The 22,896-nt window shown below is 44.2% G+C and overlaps 2 protein-coding genes across 2 annotated transcripts; one reads left to right on the plus strand and one right to left on the minus strand.

Moving 5' to 3' along the window:
- Positions 1 to 318: 318 nt before the first annotated feature.
- On the plus strand, positions 319 to 8,902 carry tho2 (THO complex subunit 2-like protein). The gene is made up of 13 exons (XM_001356611.4): positions 319 to 664; positions 814 to 982; positions 1,046 to 1,293; positions 1,365 to 1,498; positions 1,569 to 2,722; positions 2,874 to 3,611; positions 3,673 to 4,266; positions 4,339 to 5,047; positions 5,119 to 5,736; positions 6,023 to 6,066; positions 8,227 to 8,398; positions 8,457 to 8,500; positions 8,565 to 8,902. The coding sequence occupies exons 1-13, from the start codon at positions 462 to 464 to the stop codon at positions 8,700 to 8,702; spliced, it is 4,965 nt and encodes a 1,654-aa protein (XP_001356647.3). The 5' UTR covers positions 319 to 461; the 3' UTR covers positions 8,703 to 8,902.
- A 1,237-nt stretch (positions 8,903 to 10,139) lies between these two features.
- Positions 10,140 to 17,289, minus strand: Glyp (glycogen phosphorylase). Its single transcript, XM_001356612.4, has 4 exons — positions 16,861 to 17,289; positions 12,226 to 12,754; positions 10,549 to 12,155; positions 10,140 to 10,470 (listed from the first exon to the last, which is right to left on the minus strand). Exons 1-4 carry the CDS (start codon positions 17,101 to 17,103, stop codon positions 10,324 to 10,326), a joined length of 2,526 nt encoding a protein of 841 aa, XP_001356648.1. The 5' UTR covers positions 17,104 to 17,289; the 3' UTR covers positions 10,140 to 10,323.
- Between the last annotated feature and the right edge of the window lie 5,607 nt (positions 17,290 to 22,896).

Here is a 22,896-nt window from a genome sequence, read left to right on the forward strand (position 1 = left end):
CTGAGAGAGATGCCCGGTTTGTTTTGCTTTCCTACTACAATCCCCCTCATCGGCAACTGATTCCCGTGTATTAGCAGATTTCATTTTGTATACAAAATTTACTGACCTATTAAATTTCTCGCTTGAAGCCGAACAGCCCCGTCGAGAACCAAATTTTGTATATATTTAAAAAATTAACACGAAATACTGAAAATTAAGTTTTCCGTAAACCCGAAGTTCATAGCGGCCCTCAAAACTGGAATATTGGGCTTACTGATGTTCCATTTCCAGAACATCCCAATCCAAATGAAACATAGTAGCCATGCGACAAACATATCTATCGTTATCGATATCACACACACATCACTAGCGAAGGCAAATGAAAAGTGTGAAAATTTATTAAAAATATCAAAAATACAACGAAAAATTGTTTAAAAAGCATTGAGCAGCATATTGACTGCGTGTAACATAAAACAGTTTTTATGCGGCGCTTGAAGAAATTGTCGAAGAGTCACAGCGTGACGGTTACACCGGAGAGCGATGGCAGCAGTGCGACGACGGCAATGGAGACGGCGACGGTAGCGGCTGCTTCGACGGCGTCCGACACAAATGGAGGGTCCGGCGCAGGCAGTGTCCTGAATCCAGATATATTTAAGCATTTCGACAAGGCCGGCAGAAGTGAATTGTACGTGTTTAATGCCTTCTACCACAACGATAGATAGATAGATACAAACAAACAGCCAAGCAGGCACCACACGTAATCCGCGCGCGCGTCGGATGCTGATGTAGTCTTCCCCGTTTACTGTAGCCTGCATATTGAACATTTCGTTTTAGTTTGAAATACCTCAAACAACAGCTGCAAGAAAGTGCCGACAGTCCCGTATACGATCAGAATGGAGTCTTCAGGCAGGGCGTCTCGAATGCCATATACGAGCTGCTCTGGCAAGCATTGCGCTTCACCCACAAGAAGGATCTTATCCTTCATCTGCTCACAGAAGTTGTGGTAAGCTAATAAATCGATCTGTAAAAGGATCTTCTATTAATATAAACCATATATATATTCCAGGCCATACATAAGGATTTCCCTAGTCTCATTGTGGATGTGGTCAATATTTTGGACAGCGAGACTTCCCTTATGACAGAGGGGCTGCAAGAGGAGCGTCATGGTTTTGTGCAGCTCGTCAAGGATATGGACAAGGTGGTGCCAGAGAGTTTGCTCAAAGAGCGCTTGGAGATTGATACGCTGCAGGAGGTGGGGATTGTGAAGAACAAGGGTTTCTACTCCAAGTTCATCAAGGTCAAAACCAAGTTGTAGTAAGTAATAACAAAAATATGAGATTTCTTTGTGAAAAATGTACTATCCAATATATTTATTTTTTCTACAGCTACAAGCAGCGACGCTTTAATCTATTCCGCGAGGAAAGCGAAGGCTTTGCCAAGCTGATAACCGAGCTGAATCAGGACTTTGAGGAGAGCACCACTCCCGAGAGCATTATGGACATTATAAAATCGCTGATAGGTAGGATTGAACATCCATTGATCTATATATATATATATAGATTGTACTAAAACGCTAATCCCCTGCAAAGGTTGCTTCAATCTGGATCCCAACCGCGTGCTGGACATCATAATTGAATCGTTTGAAACCCGCCCGGATCGTTGGCAATTGTTTATACCCTTGCTGCGCAGCTATATGCCCACGGGTGCCATTATTTGTGAAGTACTCGGCTACAAGTTCTGCCATTTTAAGGACTCTCGTACGCCCCGATCTCTGTACCATGTGTGCGCGCTGCTGTTGAAGCACGAGGTGATTGAACTGAACGATGTGTACGTCTGGTTGACCCCCAATGATGGCAGCATCAAGGCCAACTGGGAGCACGAGCTGTCGGATGCCCGAGAAATGGTGCGAAAACTGAATCTGATCTCCACCAACAAAAAGGAAGACGACAAAGAGCCACCACCACCGCCGCCAACCGTTAAGCGGTTTGATGAGGAAAAGTACAATCTTAATCAAAAGTTTGGTCTCTGCGAGGCACTGCTCAAAGTGGGGGACTGGGAGAATGCCCACAGAATCATACAAAAGCTGCCGGAACAATCGGTGGTAATACAAGAGCCCATTGCCCGTGCCATTGTCGAACTGATTCATTTGTCCGTGGAGCATGTCTACTACAAGAAATGCTTCAAAGCCCCCGCCGGACGCAAACAGAGTCGCAATCGTTTGTACGATGATGCCAAGCTGGTGGCCAAGATGCAGGCCCGTGAATTTGTTGATCTGCGGAAGTACACGTGGCCGATGGCTAATGTTTTGGGCCCGGCGATGCACTGTGACACGGTGCTAATGTACAAACTGATACGGATTATGAGCAAGCTAATTGTGGAGATGGGTGTCGACAGCATGAATGGCCCGCCGCCTAATTCAGAGGCGGAGAAGCATTACTACGACATAATGACCTGCATGGATTCGTGCATACTGCCATCGCTGCTGTATTTGGACAATAATTGTTCCATGTCCGAGGAGATTTGGGCTGTGCTCAAGTATTTCCCGTATCATTTTCGATACAGTTTGTATGCCAGATGGAAAAACGATAGCTACCAGCTGCATCCGAATCTGATACGACGCAGTGGCTTGGCCATGCGCGACATCAAGGGACTAATGAAGCGTGTCAGCAAAGAAAATGTAAAGCAATTGGGTCGACTGGTGGGCAAGTACTGTCACTGTGCTCCTGGACTGATGTTTGATTATGTAAGTACAACAAGTAATTCCATTTAATTGATGGTACGCGGGGTATCTCCCACCATAGAAGAGCTTTTCGTGCCTCGTGCAACATCGTAAAGAGTTAATGAGTCTATCTTTAAAATGTATGTCGTTTTAAACCCTTTTTTTTGCTGAATAGATACTCCTGCAAATCCAGATGTACGACAACCTTATCGCACCTGTCTGTGACATGTTGAAGTTCCTGACATCTCTGTCCTTTGATTGCCTGGGCTATTGCATCATTGAATCGCTGACTCTGACGGGTCGTGGCAGGTTCAAAGACGACGGCACTTCGCTTTCCCTGTGGCTGCAAAGTCTGGCCTCCTTTTGTGGGACCATCTACAAAAAATACAGCATCGAATTGAGCGGCCTGCTGCAGTATGTGGCCAATCAATTGAAGTCACAGAAGAGCCTGGATCTGCTAATACTACGCGAGATCGTGCACAAGATGGCTGGCGTGGAGTCGTGCGAGGAGATGACCAACGAACAGCTGCAGGCCTTGTGCGGGGGCGAACAGCTGCGCGGCGAGGCGGGATATTTCAGTCAAGTGAGGAACACTAAGAAGTCATCAAATCGGCTGAAGGAGGCCCTGGCCAACAATGACCTGGCTGTGGCCATTTGTCTGCTGATGGCCCAGCAGAAACATTGTGTGATCTATCGTGAAACGGCGGCGCATAGTCATCTGAAGCTGGTGGGGAATCTTTATGATCAGTGCCAGGACACGCTAGTGCAATTTGGCACCTTTTTGGGTTCCACCTATTCGGTGGATGAGTATGTGGAGCGACTGCCATCGATCATAACGATGCTAAGGGAGTATCACATCAATACGGATGTGGCATTCTTTCTGGCGAGGCCCATGTTTACACATCAGATTAATGTAAGTTGAGGAACTGGCTCTTTTGAGCACGGATCTAATCTTTTCTCTCTGTTTTCCTTAGCAAAAGTACGATCAATTGCGTAAATCCGATCCGAATGCCAAAAAGCTGACCACCACACAGAAAATGCAAAAGTATCTGGACGCCACACAACTCATCATGAACCCCATTGTGGAGTCTGTGCGTCCGCTGCATAGTGCCAAAGTGTGGGAGGACATAAGTCCGCAGTTTTTGGTGACCTTCTGGAGCCTCAGCATGTACGATCTGCATGTCCCCAACGATAGCTACCAGCGAGAGATTGGAAAACTCAAGCAATTGGCCCATCAGGCGGCCGAGGGCAAGGACTCCAACCAGTCCAAGAATAAAAAAGAACAAGAGCGATACATTGCTTTGATGGAGAAGCTAAATGATGAGCGGAAGAAGCAACACGAGCATGTGGACAAGATACAGCAGCGGTTGCAAGAGCAGAGAGACAGCTGGTTCCTGCTGCGTTCGGCCAAGTCCGCCAAGAACGATACCATTACGCAGTTCCTGCAATTGTGCCTGTTTCCGCGCTGCACTTTCACTGCCCTGGATGCGCTCTATTGCGCAAAGTTTGTCCATACCATCCACAATCTAAAGACGGCTAATTTTTCCACCCTGCTGTGCTACGATCGGGTAAGCTCTAGAAGCTCTAGCTCTGCTAGAAGCTGGATACAGCTCTGATTTCCTCTTTGTTATTTTGGGTAGATCTTCTGTGACATTACCTACTCGGTGACCTCTTGCACGGAGGGCGAGGCGACACGCTATGGCCGCTTTCTGTGCGCCATGCTGGAGACTGTGATGCGCTGGCATGCCGATCAGGCCGTTTTTAACAAGGAGTGTGCCAATTATCCCGGCTTTGTGACCAAATTTCGTGTCAGCAATCAGTTCTCAGAGGCCAACGATCACGTGGGCTACGAAAACTATCGACATGTGTGCCACAAGTGGCACTATAAGATCACCAAGGCCATTGTTTTCTGTCTAGACTCGAAGGACTTTATGCAGATACGGAATGCACTGATCATTCTCATGCGTATACTTCCACACTATCCCGTGCTGGCCAAGCTGGCGCAGATTATTGAACGGAAGGTGGACAAAGTGCGCGAAGAGGAGAAGACCAAACGACCTGATCTGTATGTCATAGCCTCCAGCTATATTGGCAAACTAAAGCTGAAGACACCGAACATGTTCAAGGAGAGTGACTTTCATCAGTTGCCTGAGCGGTTGCCCACTAAAGATTCGCAGGAGCCGGAAGCCCCAGGCACTGGTAGTGGGCCCAACATCAAAGTGTTGGCCTCGGATAAGGTGGCAACACAAGGTCCTACCTCACCAACGGCCACCAAGTCGGGGGGCAGTGCGACGTCCTTCTACAACAGCGAACAAAATGCAACCGGCAAAGAACGAGATGTAAAGTCATGTAAGCATTTTGTCAGGGATTTTCAATAGTAAGAAAATTTAACATTAATTATTGTTTCTCCCGCGCTGCAGCTCTCAGCACGCGCCACGACTCGAAACCCACCGATCCCCGGGTGCCACCATCATCCACCGCCAACTCAGCGCCGTCCGAACGGGAGAGCAAGCAAAGAGACCTGCCTGGAGCCAGAGAGTCACACTCCCGCCTCACGAAGGATGAGCTGCATATGCATCAGGAGCAGCAGTTCCAGTCTGGCAGCATCAATGCCAGCAATGGCAGCAGCCAAAACGATCGTCACAGCCGTGAAGTGGATCGTGAACGGGAGCACGAGCAGAGGCACAGCAGCCTCACCAGCAGCCATCGCAGCTCCCGAGAGACCAACAATCGCCCCAAGGAGCGTACTGAAGCGGAGCTGAATCAGCGTGCCCGAGAGCGTGCCCAACGCCAGGAAGAACTGGAGGCGGCAGCAGCCCAACGTAATCAGAAGCGAGAGAAGACATCGCGACGTGAGGAGCGGCATCGACACGAGGGTCTGGAAACAGTGGATCTGGTGGCCAGCAACTCAACTGAGCATCGACAGTTTGACGAGTACGAGGGCCGCCATCGGGATCGGGATCTGAGCTCTGTTTCAAACGAGAGCAATGGTTCCATGCAACACAGACGCAGCCTTGAGGCTATTGAATACGAAAAAGGTAAGTGGAATCAAATATGTTGCCTAAGGACCCGAAAACTTTTCTATGGCGGGGTTTTTCGTGATGACCCGATGAAGGAGAAGAGCGCGTGTGGGTGGTTCATCTGTTCGTCAGTCCAAGAATCCAATAGCAATATAAACAACAGAAAATACTTACTTTTCGGTTCGAAAAATCGAAAAAACAATCAAATACCCAGAGAATACCGATTGTACCGTCTTTGGTAGAACATATAGAATATACAGTTTACAACGATTTTTCAATATGCTTCCCTTGCTTTACCTTGCAGATTCAAAGCGTCGCAAATTGGAATCATCGTCGAGCAGTTCAAAGGTTAGTACCATATGGTTGCAGACATAAGTACGCTAAGACAAAAAAAATACAACAATCTGCGATGGCGATCAAAATCTGGAGCAGACTGCGCGCGAGACTTCTTTGGGGGGTAGGCCCGCCAACCACCAACCAACCAAAAACATCAAAACTCCCTCTCGAACACTCCCCAATCTCGCAGCAGTTGCGGAACACAATCTACTACTTCAAAACTTCAATCGATACACAAAAAGCAGAAAGCCCCAAACCCAAACATAAATTTAAAAAAAAAAAACACATCCATCTGGACTCTCAAGTTGATATACATATACTGATTAAGCAAGAGCATGATTGAATTTCATTGAATGAAATTTTAGTATTTTTGATAATGTATTTTATTGTATTGTATAGTTGTTAAATAGTTCTAGTAGTTTTAAAATTAATCTGTAAATCAACTGCAATGCAACGTCGCCGCGCCTGTCATGACACACGATGACGATGACAATTAGGACCAGACCACAACATCTAAGACCTGAAGAGCTGCAACGCTAAGAAGAAACAAGATAGGAAAGCAATTTTTTACTGCACCAAATCAACACAAACAAATAAACAAAAAAAACATCAAAAAACCAACGAAATCATCAGAAACGAAAGCTACAACGAACAAAACCAACTAATCGTAATCCAAGCCACAAGTAAAAGAGAAGAAGTCTTCAATCAAGAGAGCATCATCGAGCATTTATATCCACCGTCTTCGAAAAAGTAAAACATTCAAAGATTGGTTCAAATAATTGCGAAAAAATTAAAATCGAATCTGGCGCTGTTCACGATACAACTTCAAAAAACTATTCTACACAACCACCGAAGAAGGCAGCATCTACTTACAAAAAATTACTACTCAATTTACTTGAAGAAATTCCAAATTTACAACTTCAATCATTCCATAAAACGTATAAATTCGGCGTTCACAAATTAGACCTCATCTTAGCCGTTGACGACCCGACGACTACACGAAGGAAGATATTACTGGGAAGCTCCTTGAATCTAACGTGATCGGTCTGAAGAAACAACACAAAGCTCTCAACATGACGGAGAGGAGTACGAGTAGAAGGCGAAGAAGAAGGGAAGCGGAGACGATAATCAATTGGATTGTCTCCAAGGGATTATTAACTGGATCTACGCCACCAAGGAACAACTGGAGTCTCGCAAATGGACTGCTGTTTCTGGGCCAACTGCATTCTTTAACAAATTTCAAGCCAAGAGGATGTTTTCTCATCTTCTGTATCTATACTGAGCGAGGACACAACTGGAAGCTGGAAGCTGGAAAATGGGTTGTCTGATCGAGCTAAAATATCTGGCTTCCCCCTGCGCAGAGGAACAACTGGCCCTCCGATACAAAATTCAAAGGGGGAATTCCTCCATAATATGAAACAGTCTGGAACGTTGGAGGCGCCATTTACTTCATCTACGGCTAACACTGTACATGCGTGCACCTGGACTTCATCTGCATCTAAGAGTGTCTTAGTAGCATCTATTGAACCCAGAGGGTCGTAGCATCCGTCGACTTTCTCTTCGGGGATCCGGCGGCTTGGAGCATCTGCCAACGCTTTTGTGGATCCAGAGAGTCATAGCTGACTCTATCGGCTCTCTCTTCGGTGAAACATAGGGTCGTAACATCTGTCCGACTCTCTTCGTGGATCCAGAGGCTGTAGCTTCCGTCAACTCTCTTTCTGGATGCAGAGGATCATATCCATCTGTCGACTCCCTTTGTGGGAACCACGTTGCCAATCTTCTTGACCCATTTGGTTGTAAAAACGATGGGAACGAACCTCTCTTCATCCTTGTGGACACGTGATTCGGCCTTACATTGCTATTGTCCTGACTCTGCTAGCCGATACGCGATATCTGTGCCTACTGTACTGTACTGTGGGTACTGCACCTGATTGCAGTTTAGTTGTTAATTCCGTGCCACGGGTAAGTGATGAACGCGAGATGATGAGGGCGGCGGACAATACTTGTACACCCATGTATATATAACCATACCAATCGTAGGGACTCCAAATCAGACCAAGACACAACCTACGCACACACAAGGGACACACACACACATAATTAGTTACACACACACGCATATATCGTGGATGCTATGGAAGCCTATTCTTATTAATCCTATGGCCATTACAGAAGGTTGAGGAGCTCGTCGACAGCGTGAAGAAGGCGCGTCTCAAAACCAAAGAGCGCAACAAGGACAAGATGTCCGATGAGGAAAGGGATGCCCGCAAGGATCGCAAGCTGGGACGCAAGCGGGACCGCGCCGAGGAGTCCAACAATGTCGAGCACAAGCGACGGCGCGAAGGTAAGGACTATACCCAAGCAAGATTTCAAGACATCCAATTTTTAATCAACGTTTTTAGCACAAAACGGCGATGATGATCTGCGTGAGCGAGAGCGACACAGAGTGAGTTCTTTCGAAGAAGCCCCTAACGTTGGTTTTACTTATGTTTCCTTGTTTTGTCTTTCAGGATAAATCCCCACGAGAGCGTTCCCATGAGAAGTTTGACAGAGAACGAGGTGGAGGAGCCGCGGGCGGCAGTAGTTCGCGAGGCGACGATCGACAGTACTCTATCAAAACAACACGCTCCTCCAGGGTCAACTACTAATCAACCATATCCTGGGATCGATCGTATCATTTTCTCTGATGCATTTTGTAACATTTCTAAAACGAATTCTGAATTGTCTCTTCAACCAACAATAACATCAACACCCAATGCGACTCTTATTTTAAAAAGACTTAAAATTGTCTTAGGTACCTACCTAAAAGAAAATCCAATCAATTACACTGTACAAAAATATCTAGAAAGAAACCTTTTATTTAATACGATCTGGGAATCAGCATACCAAGAAGAGCTTCCTCTTTTGGTTTTGCTAAGATTAATTGTTGGAATTTCATAAGATATTCCCAGAACTTAGGCAAGCCATTTTGAAGTGGTCTAACATCAAACAATGAATCGTTTATATTCGAATAAGATGTTCACTAAATATTAATGTAGTTTTAACCGGTCATTAATGCACACTGCCAGAATACACTAAAATATAGTAAATTTCAAATAGTATCTACAAAATCAATAAACATTGAGCGGTGTTCCTGTGCCATAGCCAGAACTTTTGCATCCTCCACAATAGCCTCCTGTGGTATCTTGCCCCAAGTCAATATTTCATTGAAGATATTCATCGTTTTCTGGAAAATTGTATGATTTATTATTCAATTTTCATTTGTATTTTGTTGTTTAAATTTTGTTTAGCTTTGTTTTTGCGAAGTTTGTTGTTGAAGATGTTAAATCTCCGATCGATACGATTCCTTCTCAGGCATTGTACAGGCGGGTAAAGCTGTACGTGTGTATGCTGTACAGTTGAATAATTCACGGCCAAAACCGAACCAGTTCTTTTTGAATATTTTTTGGGATATCACATCCAGTCAGCACACAAAATTTGTTTGCTCTAGCACTTGTAGTCTTTAAGAACTGGGCATCAAACAAGTCGGACGAAGGGACGAACATACATATATCGACTCAGCTATTGATGCTGTTCATATAGTTCGTCTCAGAATAATATTACGTTAAAGCTTTAGGTAAACTCTTCAGGCATCCATAGATGACACTTTTGTTCTTAAAGTTCTTAAACAACTTTCATATACATATTTTAAGAGTCCTTTGCAAGCCCCAAAAATAGTAGAGAGATGTAGATTTATAAAGTGTACATGGATCCTTTAGATTCCTTAGCAAAAACTCATTAAATTTCCTTTGTTTTCGAATCAAATTTTATTAAATTTAAATTATTTTTTACATTTAACAGTTTTGAGTTTTGATCTCATTTTTAAAACACGCATATCCGATTTCTAAACAAAAGCTTTCCACTATATTTTTTTGTTAATCAACTCCAAGACCTTTTTGGTTTTCGTTCCACTATCAATATTTCCTTTGCTATATATTTTCTTTTATAATTTTTAACTTTGAAAGTTTTCCTGAGGTTTTTAATTGGCTGAGGCCAGTCGCTGCTCCTATGATTTATTTCCAGATTTATATTAGAGAGCGTTCTTCAATAGTTTACCTTGGATTTTTATTAAATAAAATATTAACAATTGGGGGTTTAGGAGTGAGGACTGAGATGCCCGTTGGTTAGTTTTAGTTGGTGTTGCTTTTGGCTCCTAAAATTTGCACTTTGACTTTAACAAAAGTAAAGTGCATAAATAATAACATAATATCAAAAATGTCAATTGAATTATTACTGATCCTCGGGATTCGGCAGCTTCTCCCAGGTGGGCTCCACGCCCCAGATCTCGCGGGCATACTCGGCAATGGTACGATCCGACGAGAATTTGCCGCTGGACGCAATATTGTGGATAGCCATCTCCAGCCATTTGGCTTGGTTCTGCGCAGAAAAAGAGAAGGACAGAGTTTAGAAAGAGTTTTGGATCTTAAGGTTTTACCCATAGATATCCATGCTTACCTGGTAGGTCTTGGACACCAGATCCTGGGCCTTCAGGTACGCATCAAAGTCGGCCAGCGAGAGGTAGTGATCGTACTTGAGCAGAATATCGGCAATGTTCTTGAACTCGTTGGGATTGCCGGGGCTGAAGAAACCGCCCTGGATCTGATCGATCACCTGCTTGATCTCGGCATTGGCATTGTAGTAGTCATAGGCATTGTAGCCCTTCTTCTTGAGGGCCTCCACCTCGGTGACGGTCATGCCAAAGATGAAAATGTTTTCCAATCCCATCTCTTCGGCCATCTCCACATTGGCACCGTCCAGCGTGCCGATGGTAAGGGCACCGTTGAGCTGGAACTTCATGTTGCCAGTGCCGGATGCCTCTGTGCCGGCGGTGGAGATCTGCTCGGACAGATCCGCAGCAGGCATGATCTTCTCGGCGAGCGTCACGCGATAGTTCTCCAGGAAGATGACCTTCAGCTTGTCTCCAACAATGGGATCATTGTTGACTACATTACCAACGGAACAGATCAGCTTGATGATCTGCTTGGCCACATAGTAGCCGGGTGCGGCCTTGCCACCGATCATGATGGTCCTCGGTGTGAAATTGGCTGTGGGATCCTTCTTGATGCGATTGTACAGGGTGATGATGTGCAGGCAGTTGAGCAGCTGGCGCTTGTACTCGTGGATGCGCTTAACCTGGATGTCGAAAATGGACGAGGGATTGACCTTCACGCCATAGTCGGCCTCCAGGATGGCGGCCAGCTTCAGCTTGTTCTCCTGCTTGACACGAGCCACATTACGCTGGAAGTTCGGGTCCTTGGCCCACTTCTTCAGGGCCACCAACTGGTCTAGATGCACGGGCCACTCGTCGCCGATCTTCTCGGCAATCAGATCGGACAGACCCGGATTGCACAGCAACAGCCAGCGGCGTGGAGTGATACCGTTGGTCTTGTTCTGGAACTTGCCGGGCTCCATTTCGTAAAAGTCACGGAAGAGCGAGTCCTTCAGGATCTGCGAATGGATGGCAGCCACACCGTTGACGGCATGGGAGCCCACAATCGACAGATGTGCCATATTGACGCGCTTATCGCCATCCTCCTCCACCAGGGACATGCGACGCATGCGGTCCAGATCCGTGGGGAACTTCTTCTTCACATTCTCCATATGCAGGAAATTAATGTGATAGATGATCTGGAGATGACGGGGCAAGATCGACTCCAGCAGGGACACGGGCCAGCGCTCCAAAGCCTCGGGCAGCACAGTGTGGTTGGTGTAGGCACAGGTGCGGGTGGTAATGTCCCATGCCTTCTCCCAGGTCAGATGCTCATCGTCGAGGAGGATGCGCATCAGCTCGGGTATGGCCAGCGAGGGATGGGTGTCGTTCAGCTGGATGGCCACCTTATCAGGGAAGTGATCAAAGGAGTTGCGCACCGCCTCGCGGGATCCAAACTTCGAGGCCTTGTAGCGACGAATAATGTCTTGGAGAGTGGCGGCGCACATGAAGTACTCCTGCTTGAGACGCAGCTCCTTGCCCTCGAAGAAGTTGTCGTTGGGGTACAGCACACGCGAGATGTTCTCGGCCAAGTTACGGTCCAGCACGGCCTGAATGTAGTCGCCATCGTTGACTGCAATCAAAAATGAGAAATCACTTAATAGGAGGTTCTTTGAGGGGGAGTATAATTGTTTAAGACTTACAGAACTTCAGGTTGAAGTCAGCCGGTGACTTGGCCGACCACAGACGCAGCGTGTTGACATGATTGTTGGCATAGCCGGGAATGGGATTGTCATAGGGCATGGCATATACCTTTTGGGAGTCCACCCACTTCTTTCCCTCAGGGGTATCGATCACACGGCCATAGAAATGGACGGGCAGCATGAACTCGGGACGTGCCTTCTCCCAAGGGTTGCCATAACGCAGCCAATCGTCGGGCTCCTCCACCTGCTCACCATTCTTGATCTTTTGGGCAAAGATACCGTACTCATAACGAATGCCATATCCATAGGCGGCCAGACCCAGAGTGGCCATCGAGTCGAGGAAACAGGCGGCCAGGCGACCGAGACCACCGTTGCCCAGACCGGCATCCTCCTCCATATCCTCGAGATTCTCAATGTCCAGACCAATCTGGTACATGGCTTCCTCGCATTCGCTCTGGATGCCCAGATTGATCATGGTGTTGGTGAGGGAGCGACCCATGTAGTACTCCAGCGAGAGGTAGTACACACGCTGAAAGAAAAACCAGGGGATGATGGCGATTAATTCATAGGAAAGGTACATTCGGGAACAGGGATCAATAGTTCTAAAGATTGGATACAATACAAGATTAAAAAAAATACCATTGGGCCGTTGAACGAATAAAGCAAGAAACAAGCAAGATACGAAATAGAAGAGCCTTCTGCTCTTCTGCAACAAGATAACGAAACTGTGCATATGAGCATGTCGTAATTGATCGAATCGCAATCACAAGCACACAAAGAAAATAGCAGACAACGCAAACAAGAACAAGAACGAGCCCAATACTGAATATTCCGCTCTTAAGAAAGTGCTGATTGGAGCGATGGCCAAAGAATGTCCCTACACAATAAACCACTACACATAAGATGTTGTATGCAGATTCCTGTGATATCACACTGAACCAAGTTTATCAAGTTATTTCCAAACTGCCCACTGTTCGAGTAGAAGTCTAATGCTTCCATAAACACTCCAGAATAAACCCAAAAACTAACGATGAACTCTTTCAGTGAATCAGAATGCTTTTAAGAGCGTATCTTGGAAGAGTTTAAGAGCAAATCAACAATGGGTTTAAAAGAGAGAGAAAATCGGATTAAGATTATTGTTCAAGCAGAACCGGTTTTGTTTTGCCCGTGAATTATTCGCCAAGTGCAAGGTTCCATTCTTAGCCCAGGCTCAACTGTACAGCATACACCCAAATACCTGTACAATGCCTGATAAGGAACCGTATCGATCGGATGCCCAGTTATGCCGGACATGTGCCGGTGCCGGTGCCGGCTTGCCTCACAAGGTCACCCAGTTCTCCCAATGACAACATAGGCGTTATCAATCGCTGGAATCGTTTGCTAATTTCAGGGCAGCCTTAATGGAAACTATTAATAGAGGTTCGATTCGATCCGATGCGATCCGATTCCGATCGGTTGCGACTGATTGCCATAATGTTACGAGGGCATTTGATTGTTTATAGCAACAGTTATCAGGAGGATTATGTACTGTCGATACGGGCTGCACTTTGTATGATTGAGTGCAGAGCATGAATGTAATGCATCGGAATGGAAATCTATCTATTGCATCTCTGGTCAATGCTAGGGTGATGTGGTGATCGGGTTTACTGTCGACAGTCGACATCATCGTTGACAGTGTCGCCACTTAATGGCTTCAAGGTATGCGACTATGCGCCGGACAATCCTTATCAGCGGACATATGTAGATTATGCCCTAAAAAACGCATACCCCAGGCGCATGCTGGCTCCCTGCCCCACATCTAATTAGAAGTCTGAGATTTGTTTGACGAATCTTGTTTGTGCATAATACTCATCATAGCATCTCTACGTGTAACGGGGTTAAAGGGTTGAGCTTATTGATTAGAAACATTCCGCAAACTTTCCGATAATATAAATGTTGGGTTGTGATTCAAGAAAATAATGCACCAGGAAATGGAATCAGTAGGGTGAAATTGGTTGAATATTTTCTACAACTATACGAGTATATAGATTCTTAACATAATTTAGAAAAGAAGTTAGTTATAAATCGTCATGCACAAGCCAGTTAATTGGTTTTTGGGTTCTCTCTTTTTGAAAAATTCGCTTGTGCGTCTCGAGACGATCGTCATGTGAGTACTTAGGATCATATGCTAGAGATCAGATATACATACGAGTATGTCCAATGATTGATTCGGGATTAAACACTATGATACAAATAGCAATGGACCATTAAATGTAATCAGTTGGGTGGAAAACATCATTAGATACTTCCTTATCCCCTTATACCAGACATTTGATATGCAACAATTTATTTGTGATTTAAATGTTCATAAGGTAAGAATTTCCCTAAGGTAAGATCCCATACATATTTCGCTGTTGTGAGCCACAAGTCTAAGCACGACCCTACCTCACTCTCAAAATGTGAATAAAATTGTTTGGCTTATCTAATCGAAAAGCTGGCAAAACGTAAATTTTGGGTCAACATTCCCGTAAAAGCTTTTTAAGTCATTCAACTTTAGAATTTGGTTGCCATTTCACCTAACTGTAGTCGGTAAGTAGGGGACTTTGGCAAACGTTCTGGCCCTACCTGCCAGACATACGAGTACATATGTTTTGTTGTTCTTTGCTGCTTTTGATAACAATAAATGATATTTGTTTGCTTTTGTTTTTCTATAGGTACCTATATAATGGATCCCACATTATAGCCACAATATATGTACATATGTATAAGTATGGCAGATGTGCATAGGAAGGGCCATTAATAACTGGATTAGGTTTCCATTAGGTGATAAGTTGTGGAAGCATATGGATTCAGTGACACAAAGTTTTCCACTTATATATATAGGAAAATTTCGAAGAACTCTTACCCCCAATAGTGGCATCTGGTCATCCAACTCAATGAACTTTCTTCAATCTACATAAATTACTGCAGATTGGAATAGATGGAATGAAAGTGGTTCTTCAATTAGAGCCAACTCTAGACACACCACAACAGCTGTTCAATGTATCCATGAGATACAATCAACCCCATGCTATACTCGTGCGTACTCCCCCTCTCCCTGCTCTGATGATTGCGTGAGTTAATTGCATTGTATGCCCGTGTCCGCACGTCCGAAAACTAAACACAAACATCGGATCTATTAATGGGTAACATAAAAGTTCCATAAAACCTGAACGTAAAGGAAAAATTCGACTGAACTAAATGACAAACGACCAGCGCATAGCAAACCCATCCCACCCCCCCAAAAGTGTACCCGAAATAAAAATAAGAGAAAGACCTGCAAAGAAATATAGACACTGCATATACAAAAATTTTCCTTTATATTTTTGTCAAGAAGACGCTTTCGTTTTGTTGTTAATAACCTTTGATTGACCTTGAAAATATGTGTGTCGGTTGCCTATATACGTATGTATTTGGTATATGTGTACATATGTACATATCTTGTCATACACAGCTATACACAGAAGCAACAACAGCAGTTTTCCCCCGAAATTAGTTAAATTGAAAATATTTATGAGACCAAAAAAAAAGTATATGTACTACCCGGAAAGTTTTTGGGTGCCGAAATTGCTGTGGCGCCGCGAGTATTTGTACTCAATGAATAATTAATAGATCGGTGAAGTTATGCTGTATCTGTGAGATATTAACGGGGGCACGAAATTGAGAGTGATTTAAGCTGACATTCAGGCAAGGACAAAGAGTAGTCATGTGCTGCGAAAGTACAATATTTGCTAATGAAAAGCTCTCACGCTTTGGGCACGTGTTGAGCAACTTGTGTATCTGTTGGATACACGGCCAGTTGGCGGGCTAAGCTTGGGCGTACTTCATAAGAATTTTGCTACAACATGTATCATCTTTCTAAGGCGGATATCTTCAATAGCCATAGAAATGTTGAAAGAAAATAAATAAATACGAAATTGAGATGCTCGTTCAAGGAAATTGTATGCCAATTGAGTTATCACAAAAACATACAAAAGAAAGCCACTTGATAGATGTAGATATACATATGTATATAGTTATAGATTCTATAAGCAATACGACGACAGATGTGAAGCTATTTATAAGCTGTTATAGGCCTTAAAATCAGCTGCTAGAGGGGAACCCGCAGTAACCGGCTTTTGGGTCCACCTCCACTACCAATTTGTGTGCAGTGAAAGTTTGCAATTTTGGGCATTCTCTCGTCACACATCGTTCTCACGTTTTTGGCATTGATCCCATTGCACTATGGGATATGTTGCCAAAAATCGGTGTGCAATTAGGCAGAGGAGAGGCGAGAGATAATTGCGAACAAGTAGGAAAACAAAAGCGAAAGAAGTGCAGCAAGCGGCCAGATGAGAAAAATAAATTTGGCCACTAAAGCGGACAGCGCAATAAATTGGCGGACAACAGGCCGCAAAAATAAAATGTCGTAATACCCAAAAAATAAAAAATGGAATATAAAATAAATTGAATCCATTTTCTATGGGCTCTTTTAGCCTGGAGCGCGCACACATTTCGGGGGTCAAAGGCAGGGAAAAAGTTAGGTTACGTTTTGTTTTTTTTGGGAAATTTCCATGAAGGGGGAGTAAAATCAATAGCCCTTAATGGAGTGGGGTAAGGGGGGGAGGTAACACTTACCTTGGGATCCTTCTCGTAGTAGTGCTGCTGTGTGCGTATCCAGCGTCCAACCATGTTGTCCTTGACGGTGTTCGCCAGGGCAAAATAGTAGTCGCGCAGAGTGGCCACATTGCGATCCTTCACCAGGGTGTAGTGGAGATGGCGATTGAAGTTCTTCTTCACCTCGGTCACATTTCCCACCTCGGCAATGCCGCGCACCGAGATTTGCTTGCGTCGATCCGCGTCCGATTGGGGCTTCGACATGGTTGTCCTAGTTATATACGGTATATGTCTCTTTTTAACAATTTATATATACTATATATATATGTATATGGGTGGATTCTGTTCCGATGCGTGGGTGCGCGTGTGTGAAAAACCCGTCAGCGAATGCGAAAAGAATCGACCAAGAAACCAAGAGGACCGTTCGCTGCAAACTCCGGAGCACTTCTCAGGCGACGCTGTGCATTATATGCTTTTGTTTTTGTCCATCAAAGCTTTTCAGCTTTCTCGTTCTCGGGCTCTCTCACTTTTGGCGCTGATTGTGAGTTCTCTGTGACACACAGTTGGGGTTCTTATCAGGCTCTCCCAGCAGCAGACCAGAACAGAGCATACAGCAAAGCGTCGCTTGCATTCCATTCCTCTGTTATGCACTCTCTCTCCTCACTCCTACCTGAAGCTTTGTTGGCCAATCTCTCTCCTCTCCACTCTTTCTTCTGAATTGTTGTTCTCTCTTTGCCCCAGTCACCTTGTACGAAGGTCATACATGCGTATTTTATTTTTTGTTTCCATGATTTTTGTTCTTGTTTGGGGAGCAGCTGCTCAGTTGATGGTGGCGCCCTCTGCGACGAGTAAGCTTACAGCTGTCAAATGGAAAGCTTTCGAAACAGCTGTTGTGGCGCGCGTTCTTTAAGGTTGCCAGCATAAACAAACGCTGTAGCTCGGGTCCTCGTCTTGTTTGTGTCCGGGCCGGTCAATTATGTCTAAAACTTTCTTCTAACCGTCGAATTTTTATCATTGTCTTGATCTTTACGACCCCCAGCCTGAATGGGAAAGTGTATAGTGAAGAATGTACTGTGATTGACTTATAAAACTGTGTATAAACGAAACCTCGCAGTGCCAAGAACATCGGTAATTATTCTACATGTTACATGTCTTAACATTTTGATACATGTCAACTACATATTTATGTAGTTCGCCGATTCAAAGAGTAGCGGCAAAGTGGAATTTTTTTGAAAGTGAAGTTCAAAGCATAAATATTGTCGTTTTCGTTTTAAACCCGTTTGAGTTACCAAAACAGTTTCGGTTATTGTACGATATATTCAAACCTGTGGAAAAGTCGGTCCTTTAAAGTGACAACATGTTAAGTACGCTGAATAGCTGGCAGAAAACTATCACGACACCATGACACATGTGCTGATTCCCCAATTTCTGCAGCATTTTCACCGTAATAAAAAGGCTCGGCCTATTCAGTCAGAATTTAAAGGAAGCAAAAAGAGATCCTTAACCGATGTAAAGGAAGCAAAAAGAGACAATTAACCGATTTGAAAAGAGAAAACAGAGCCAATAGGGAGCAGCGGCTGGGTTAGTTAGAGCTTTCAGCTGTCAAATCGAAAGCTTTTTAAGCAAATGTTGGGGTGCGCGTTACCAGCTTAAAAAAAATGCTGGGAGGCGCGTATAATAAATTATTCAAATCTTTTATTTGAATCCCAATAAGGAGGCTACATTTTAACGCTGAGAATGAAATTTGCTGTGAGTGTGGCCAAAAAACAATAATTCTGTACCGATATTATTTTCTAAATTTATTGAAATCAACTAATTTAACCAATTGACATAAAATTTCATTAACTTTGATGTGCAAAACCTATTCAAATCAGCAAATGTTGTTATTTGTATGGTCATGTTTGGCATTATTATTATCTTCTACAAGAAATATGATTTTTGATAATAGTTCATCCATAAGTCTTCCAGTCTTCCAGTCTTTTTTACCTATTCAACTAAAAATTGATAAACTTTATATTTTTAAGCTTTAATTACCCCGGAATTACAAAACATGACACTAGTAGTCGCAAGTTAGTGAATATATGCATTACTTTGCAGAGAATAATATATTTATTCCTCTTAAGTCGTTAGTTCTTGTGTTTTTTCCGTGCAGTCGCCTATGCTTTGCTTACCTGAGCGATTAAGCCGGTCCTGCGATCTGCGATCTAGATTCCAGATGATAAGAGCACTCGCACTATTGTCGATGCATTCGCTTGAGAAGTGATTAGCATATTGATGATGTCATTCACTCAGAAGATATCCCATCAGCACTCCATTCTGACTATTTATAGTTTTGTTTACAAATCTCTTTCCCTTTGGCAACAAATGCTAATCGTTGGGACCGGGCAAAGGGCATCTAGAATTCAGTCTGAAAGGAATTTAGTTATTCCATTTTCTTGTTTATTACTTTCCATAATGGCACTCCCATGTTCCACTACTTGGGAATGCACGCGGAAAGAGTCCTTGAAAGGTGCGGTAGGGCTGAAGGCAGGATAGTATGAGCACGAGTGCGAGTTCCGGGGGCAAACAACATCTTGTTTCTTGTATTCTTTTCTTTCCATTCTCTCGTTTCCCCTTCTGTTCATTGCAAAATGAAAATGATTAGCACATTTGCCAGGATGGTAGGGAGGTAGGGTGGTAGGGCGGGTAGGGGTAAGCTCGTACCACATCCTGCCAACCAAAATGAACGTCATCATTCATACGCTTGTCTGTGTAAAATTTAAAAAACTTAATTGGAATCTGAAATCCGCTGAATCTCGGCAGCGGAACGTAACCCTCACGCTTGTTGACTCCGATCCCCGCCATATGTACAACACAGCCCGTTTTTGTTTTGTGCCACTATTATGCAAAAGTTATGCCCACACACACACACACACACACACACACACACACACACACACACACTGCCACACTCGCACTTGCACTCCCATTCACAACAAAAAAATAGTGAGGGCGGGCAGTGGGAAAAACAAAAAATAATCTCGGCTTAAAAAACGCATTTGAAAAAAGGACAGGTAGGATAAGGTAGGGTGTGGTGGACAGGGTGGGGTGCCGTTCAAAAGTTAAAGTGTTGCCATTTTTCATTTGTACCTACATACATTCATGTGCATACCCTGGCAGGCGGTAGTATGTGTTAGACCAGGGCATGATGAATTTACTTAAAAGGTGGTGTCGTCCGCTGTGGTGAGGACTATCCACGCTCTCGTGGCTCTCAGGGAGACAAGCGCTAGAAAGAGATAGCAAACGTGTTCCGTAAATTCACCTTGGACCTACAAGAGAGAGCGGAGCAGATCAGAGCTCAGATTCCAAATAGTCTCTTCATTTTGCAGCTAAAACTTTTTCAAACGGTCCTTAATATTTCTAGGAGATAACCATATATACCAGAACCACCATGAATGCAACATTATAGTATATTGCTCAATGTTTAAAAACGTTAGATCTGCCAGGGTATCACAAACTTCCGTCCTCGAAACTAAACTCTTCCTTTCATCTTTTTTTGTGTTTGCTCCCATTCCCATTCCTCTGCTCCCTCTCCTGGTCACTCCACCACACTGTTTGTTGTTGTTTGTTGGTTTGCTCTGTTGCTGTTGCTGTTGCTGCTCCTTCGACTGCACAAAAGCTCGAGTGTGGGTGTGCCCCTGCGTCTGTGTGTAGTGCGAGCACACACACCAGCAAACAAGATGAAACATATGTGAGCTACGTTTTTCGTGTGAAAAAAAAGAGCGATTCGAGTGCTTGTTAGACGCAGAGGGGCACGGCACGGATGGAGCTGCTGGCGAAAGTGGGAGAGTGGAAGAGTGGAACAGATAGAAAAACACGTGAGAGCCAGAAACTCGTTTTGCCGCTAATTGGATGCTAAAGGTGTCTATGTCTGCGAAGGGGTGTGTGTGTGTGTGTGGGTGGAAGGTGTAAGGGTTTGTGGCGGCCTGGAGTTGAAGTTGCCAAACATCATTAACAGCAGGACACGCCCATAACCCACCGCCTACCACCCTCAAACACCTACCTGCCCCGCCCCAAAGGCCCGAAAAAAACGGCATCTCAATAATTACAGTTCTTTTTTTCCTCCCAGCCAGCCAGCCTCCCTCCTGATGAGATTAAAGTTTTTGGCATAATGATGCCTCATTAAATTAAATGGCAACATTTTCCATACAAAACTGATGTAATTTGCCTGCCAGCACAGAGGCGGAACAGAAGGAGGCGGGCGTCCTGTAACAGGCCTGATTAATGTGCCTGGAAAGCGACTGGAAATAGAAATGGATATGGAAGAGCGAGAGAATTTTCTAATTTGAGAACCCATTCCCACTACATATTCTCTCTTGCCTGCCCCTACCATACTGCTTTCTGCGCCAGTCCTTCTCTTTCCTCAATGAGTGCTGTCTGTCCATCAGTCAACGTTAACGTGTAACTGGCATTTTGACAATCAGTGTGAGTGCAACATCAGATTTTCTGTGCCAATGGCAATTTTCCCCACATTGAATTACAGTGCAACGTCTTAGCGAGATTTTAATCAGATTCAAATGACTCTTAGGAATAACAATCCTATGTTAAAGGATGTATTGATGACTGCATGATTAGCCAACTCTAGTTTCCTTTTTCCTATAACCTTCTGCAACGTATGAATGTAAGCTAAAACCCCGTGAATCCCTGTCATTTTGAATTCTCTGCGCTGTTGGAGGGCTATTAAATTGTTTGTATATTCCAATTTCCTGCATGTTTCGATTTCCGTTTTAGGCCCTTTATTTTTGCAGTTTAAATGTTGGCCATAAAAATGCAATATCAATATCAATATCGAGAGGTGCGCTTCGATTGCCTCGGCCCCACCTTTCCCTTGCCACACAAATTTATATCGAATTACAATAAAATCTGCATTTATCAAAGTTCAAAGCACACACACACACACACTCACACACGGAAGCAGGGCCTCACACACGTCCGCACACTAATGCTCATACACATGCAACATGTTGCAAGCCGGCATTTCGGTGTGTGCGTGCCATTTTGTAACCTTTAACCTTTTTATGGCCCCGGGCATCAAGCAAAATACTCGGGGTGCAACAAAAGCAAAAACCCAGTATGGGAAAACTTTGCTTTGCTTTTGTTGAAGTCGGAATACTCTTGAAGGAACTTTGAAATTGCCGAGTTGCATCCTTGCTGAATAGATATTTGATGGGTAGACCCCTTTAGAAGTTCTAAGAACCAACTAGAACGAGACTCCTAGCAAAATAGTAGAGGGTTCTATGCAGAAGAAATGTTTAATGTTTTTACATTTGGAGCTGGTCGTAGAACAGATACTCAGTACTGCGTCTTTACTGGTGCTTTGATAGTTCTCTTGTAAGGTTAAAGACTTTTATAAACTGTGAATTCATAGATACTATATTGAGACATCTTCTGATATTTCATGAAAATTCATTGAAAACTCCTCCTAGATGCTGATCCGGCTCATACTGAATACGATTGGAATAAAAATATACTTAGAGAGATGCTACCAGTGGGCCACACACCTCGGGTTCAAAGTGCCCATTACTCTACCGTAATCCCTTTACGAGCATATCATACACCTCCCATGGCCGGCAATTGCTGGCTAAGACGGTCAAACACTTTAAAGGGGTACACGGACGGCTGCTGCTGTAGGAATAAAATCCCAATGGGAGCATTTGGAAGCCAGCGAGCGCGGCCATTATGAGCTACTTAGCAACCGATTTGTGCAGCATTTGGTCGCACCTCCAACACATCCCACGGATATACATATACTCGTATATATAAGCACTCTCCTCGGCATTAGTGTTACGTGTCGAAGAGGGTCTCAGTCTCCGTTCCAGGGCTTTAGGGTGGAATCGCTGGATTTGTTTTTCTTTCGCTTCTCGTCTCGTATCGCTTTGTTTTTCGTTTCGTTTCGTTTCGTTTGTTGAATTGAAATTGCTTAATTTAGCAGATAATTTAGCCAAACAAATTGTTTTCTGTGTCCCTCTCGTCCGGCCTCCCACCGAACGTCGTACAAACACACAAACACGAATGTAA

Source organism: Drosophila pseudoobscura, chromosome 4 (assembly GCF_009870125.1).
Source record: "Drosophila pseudoobscura strain MV-25-SWS-2005 chromosome 4, UCI_Dpse_MV25, whole genome shotgun sequence".
Lineage (NCBI taxonomy): Eukaryota > Metazoa > Arthropoda > Insecta > Diptera > Drosophilidae > Drosophila > Drosophila pseudoobscura.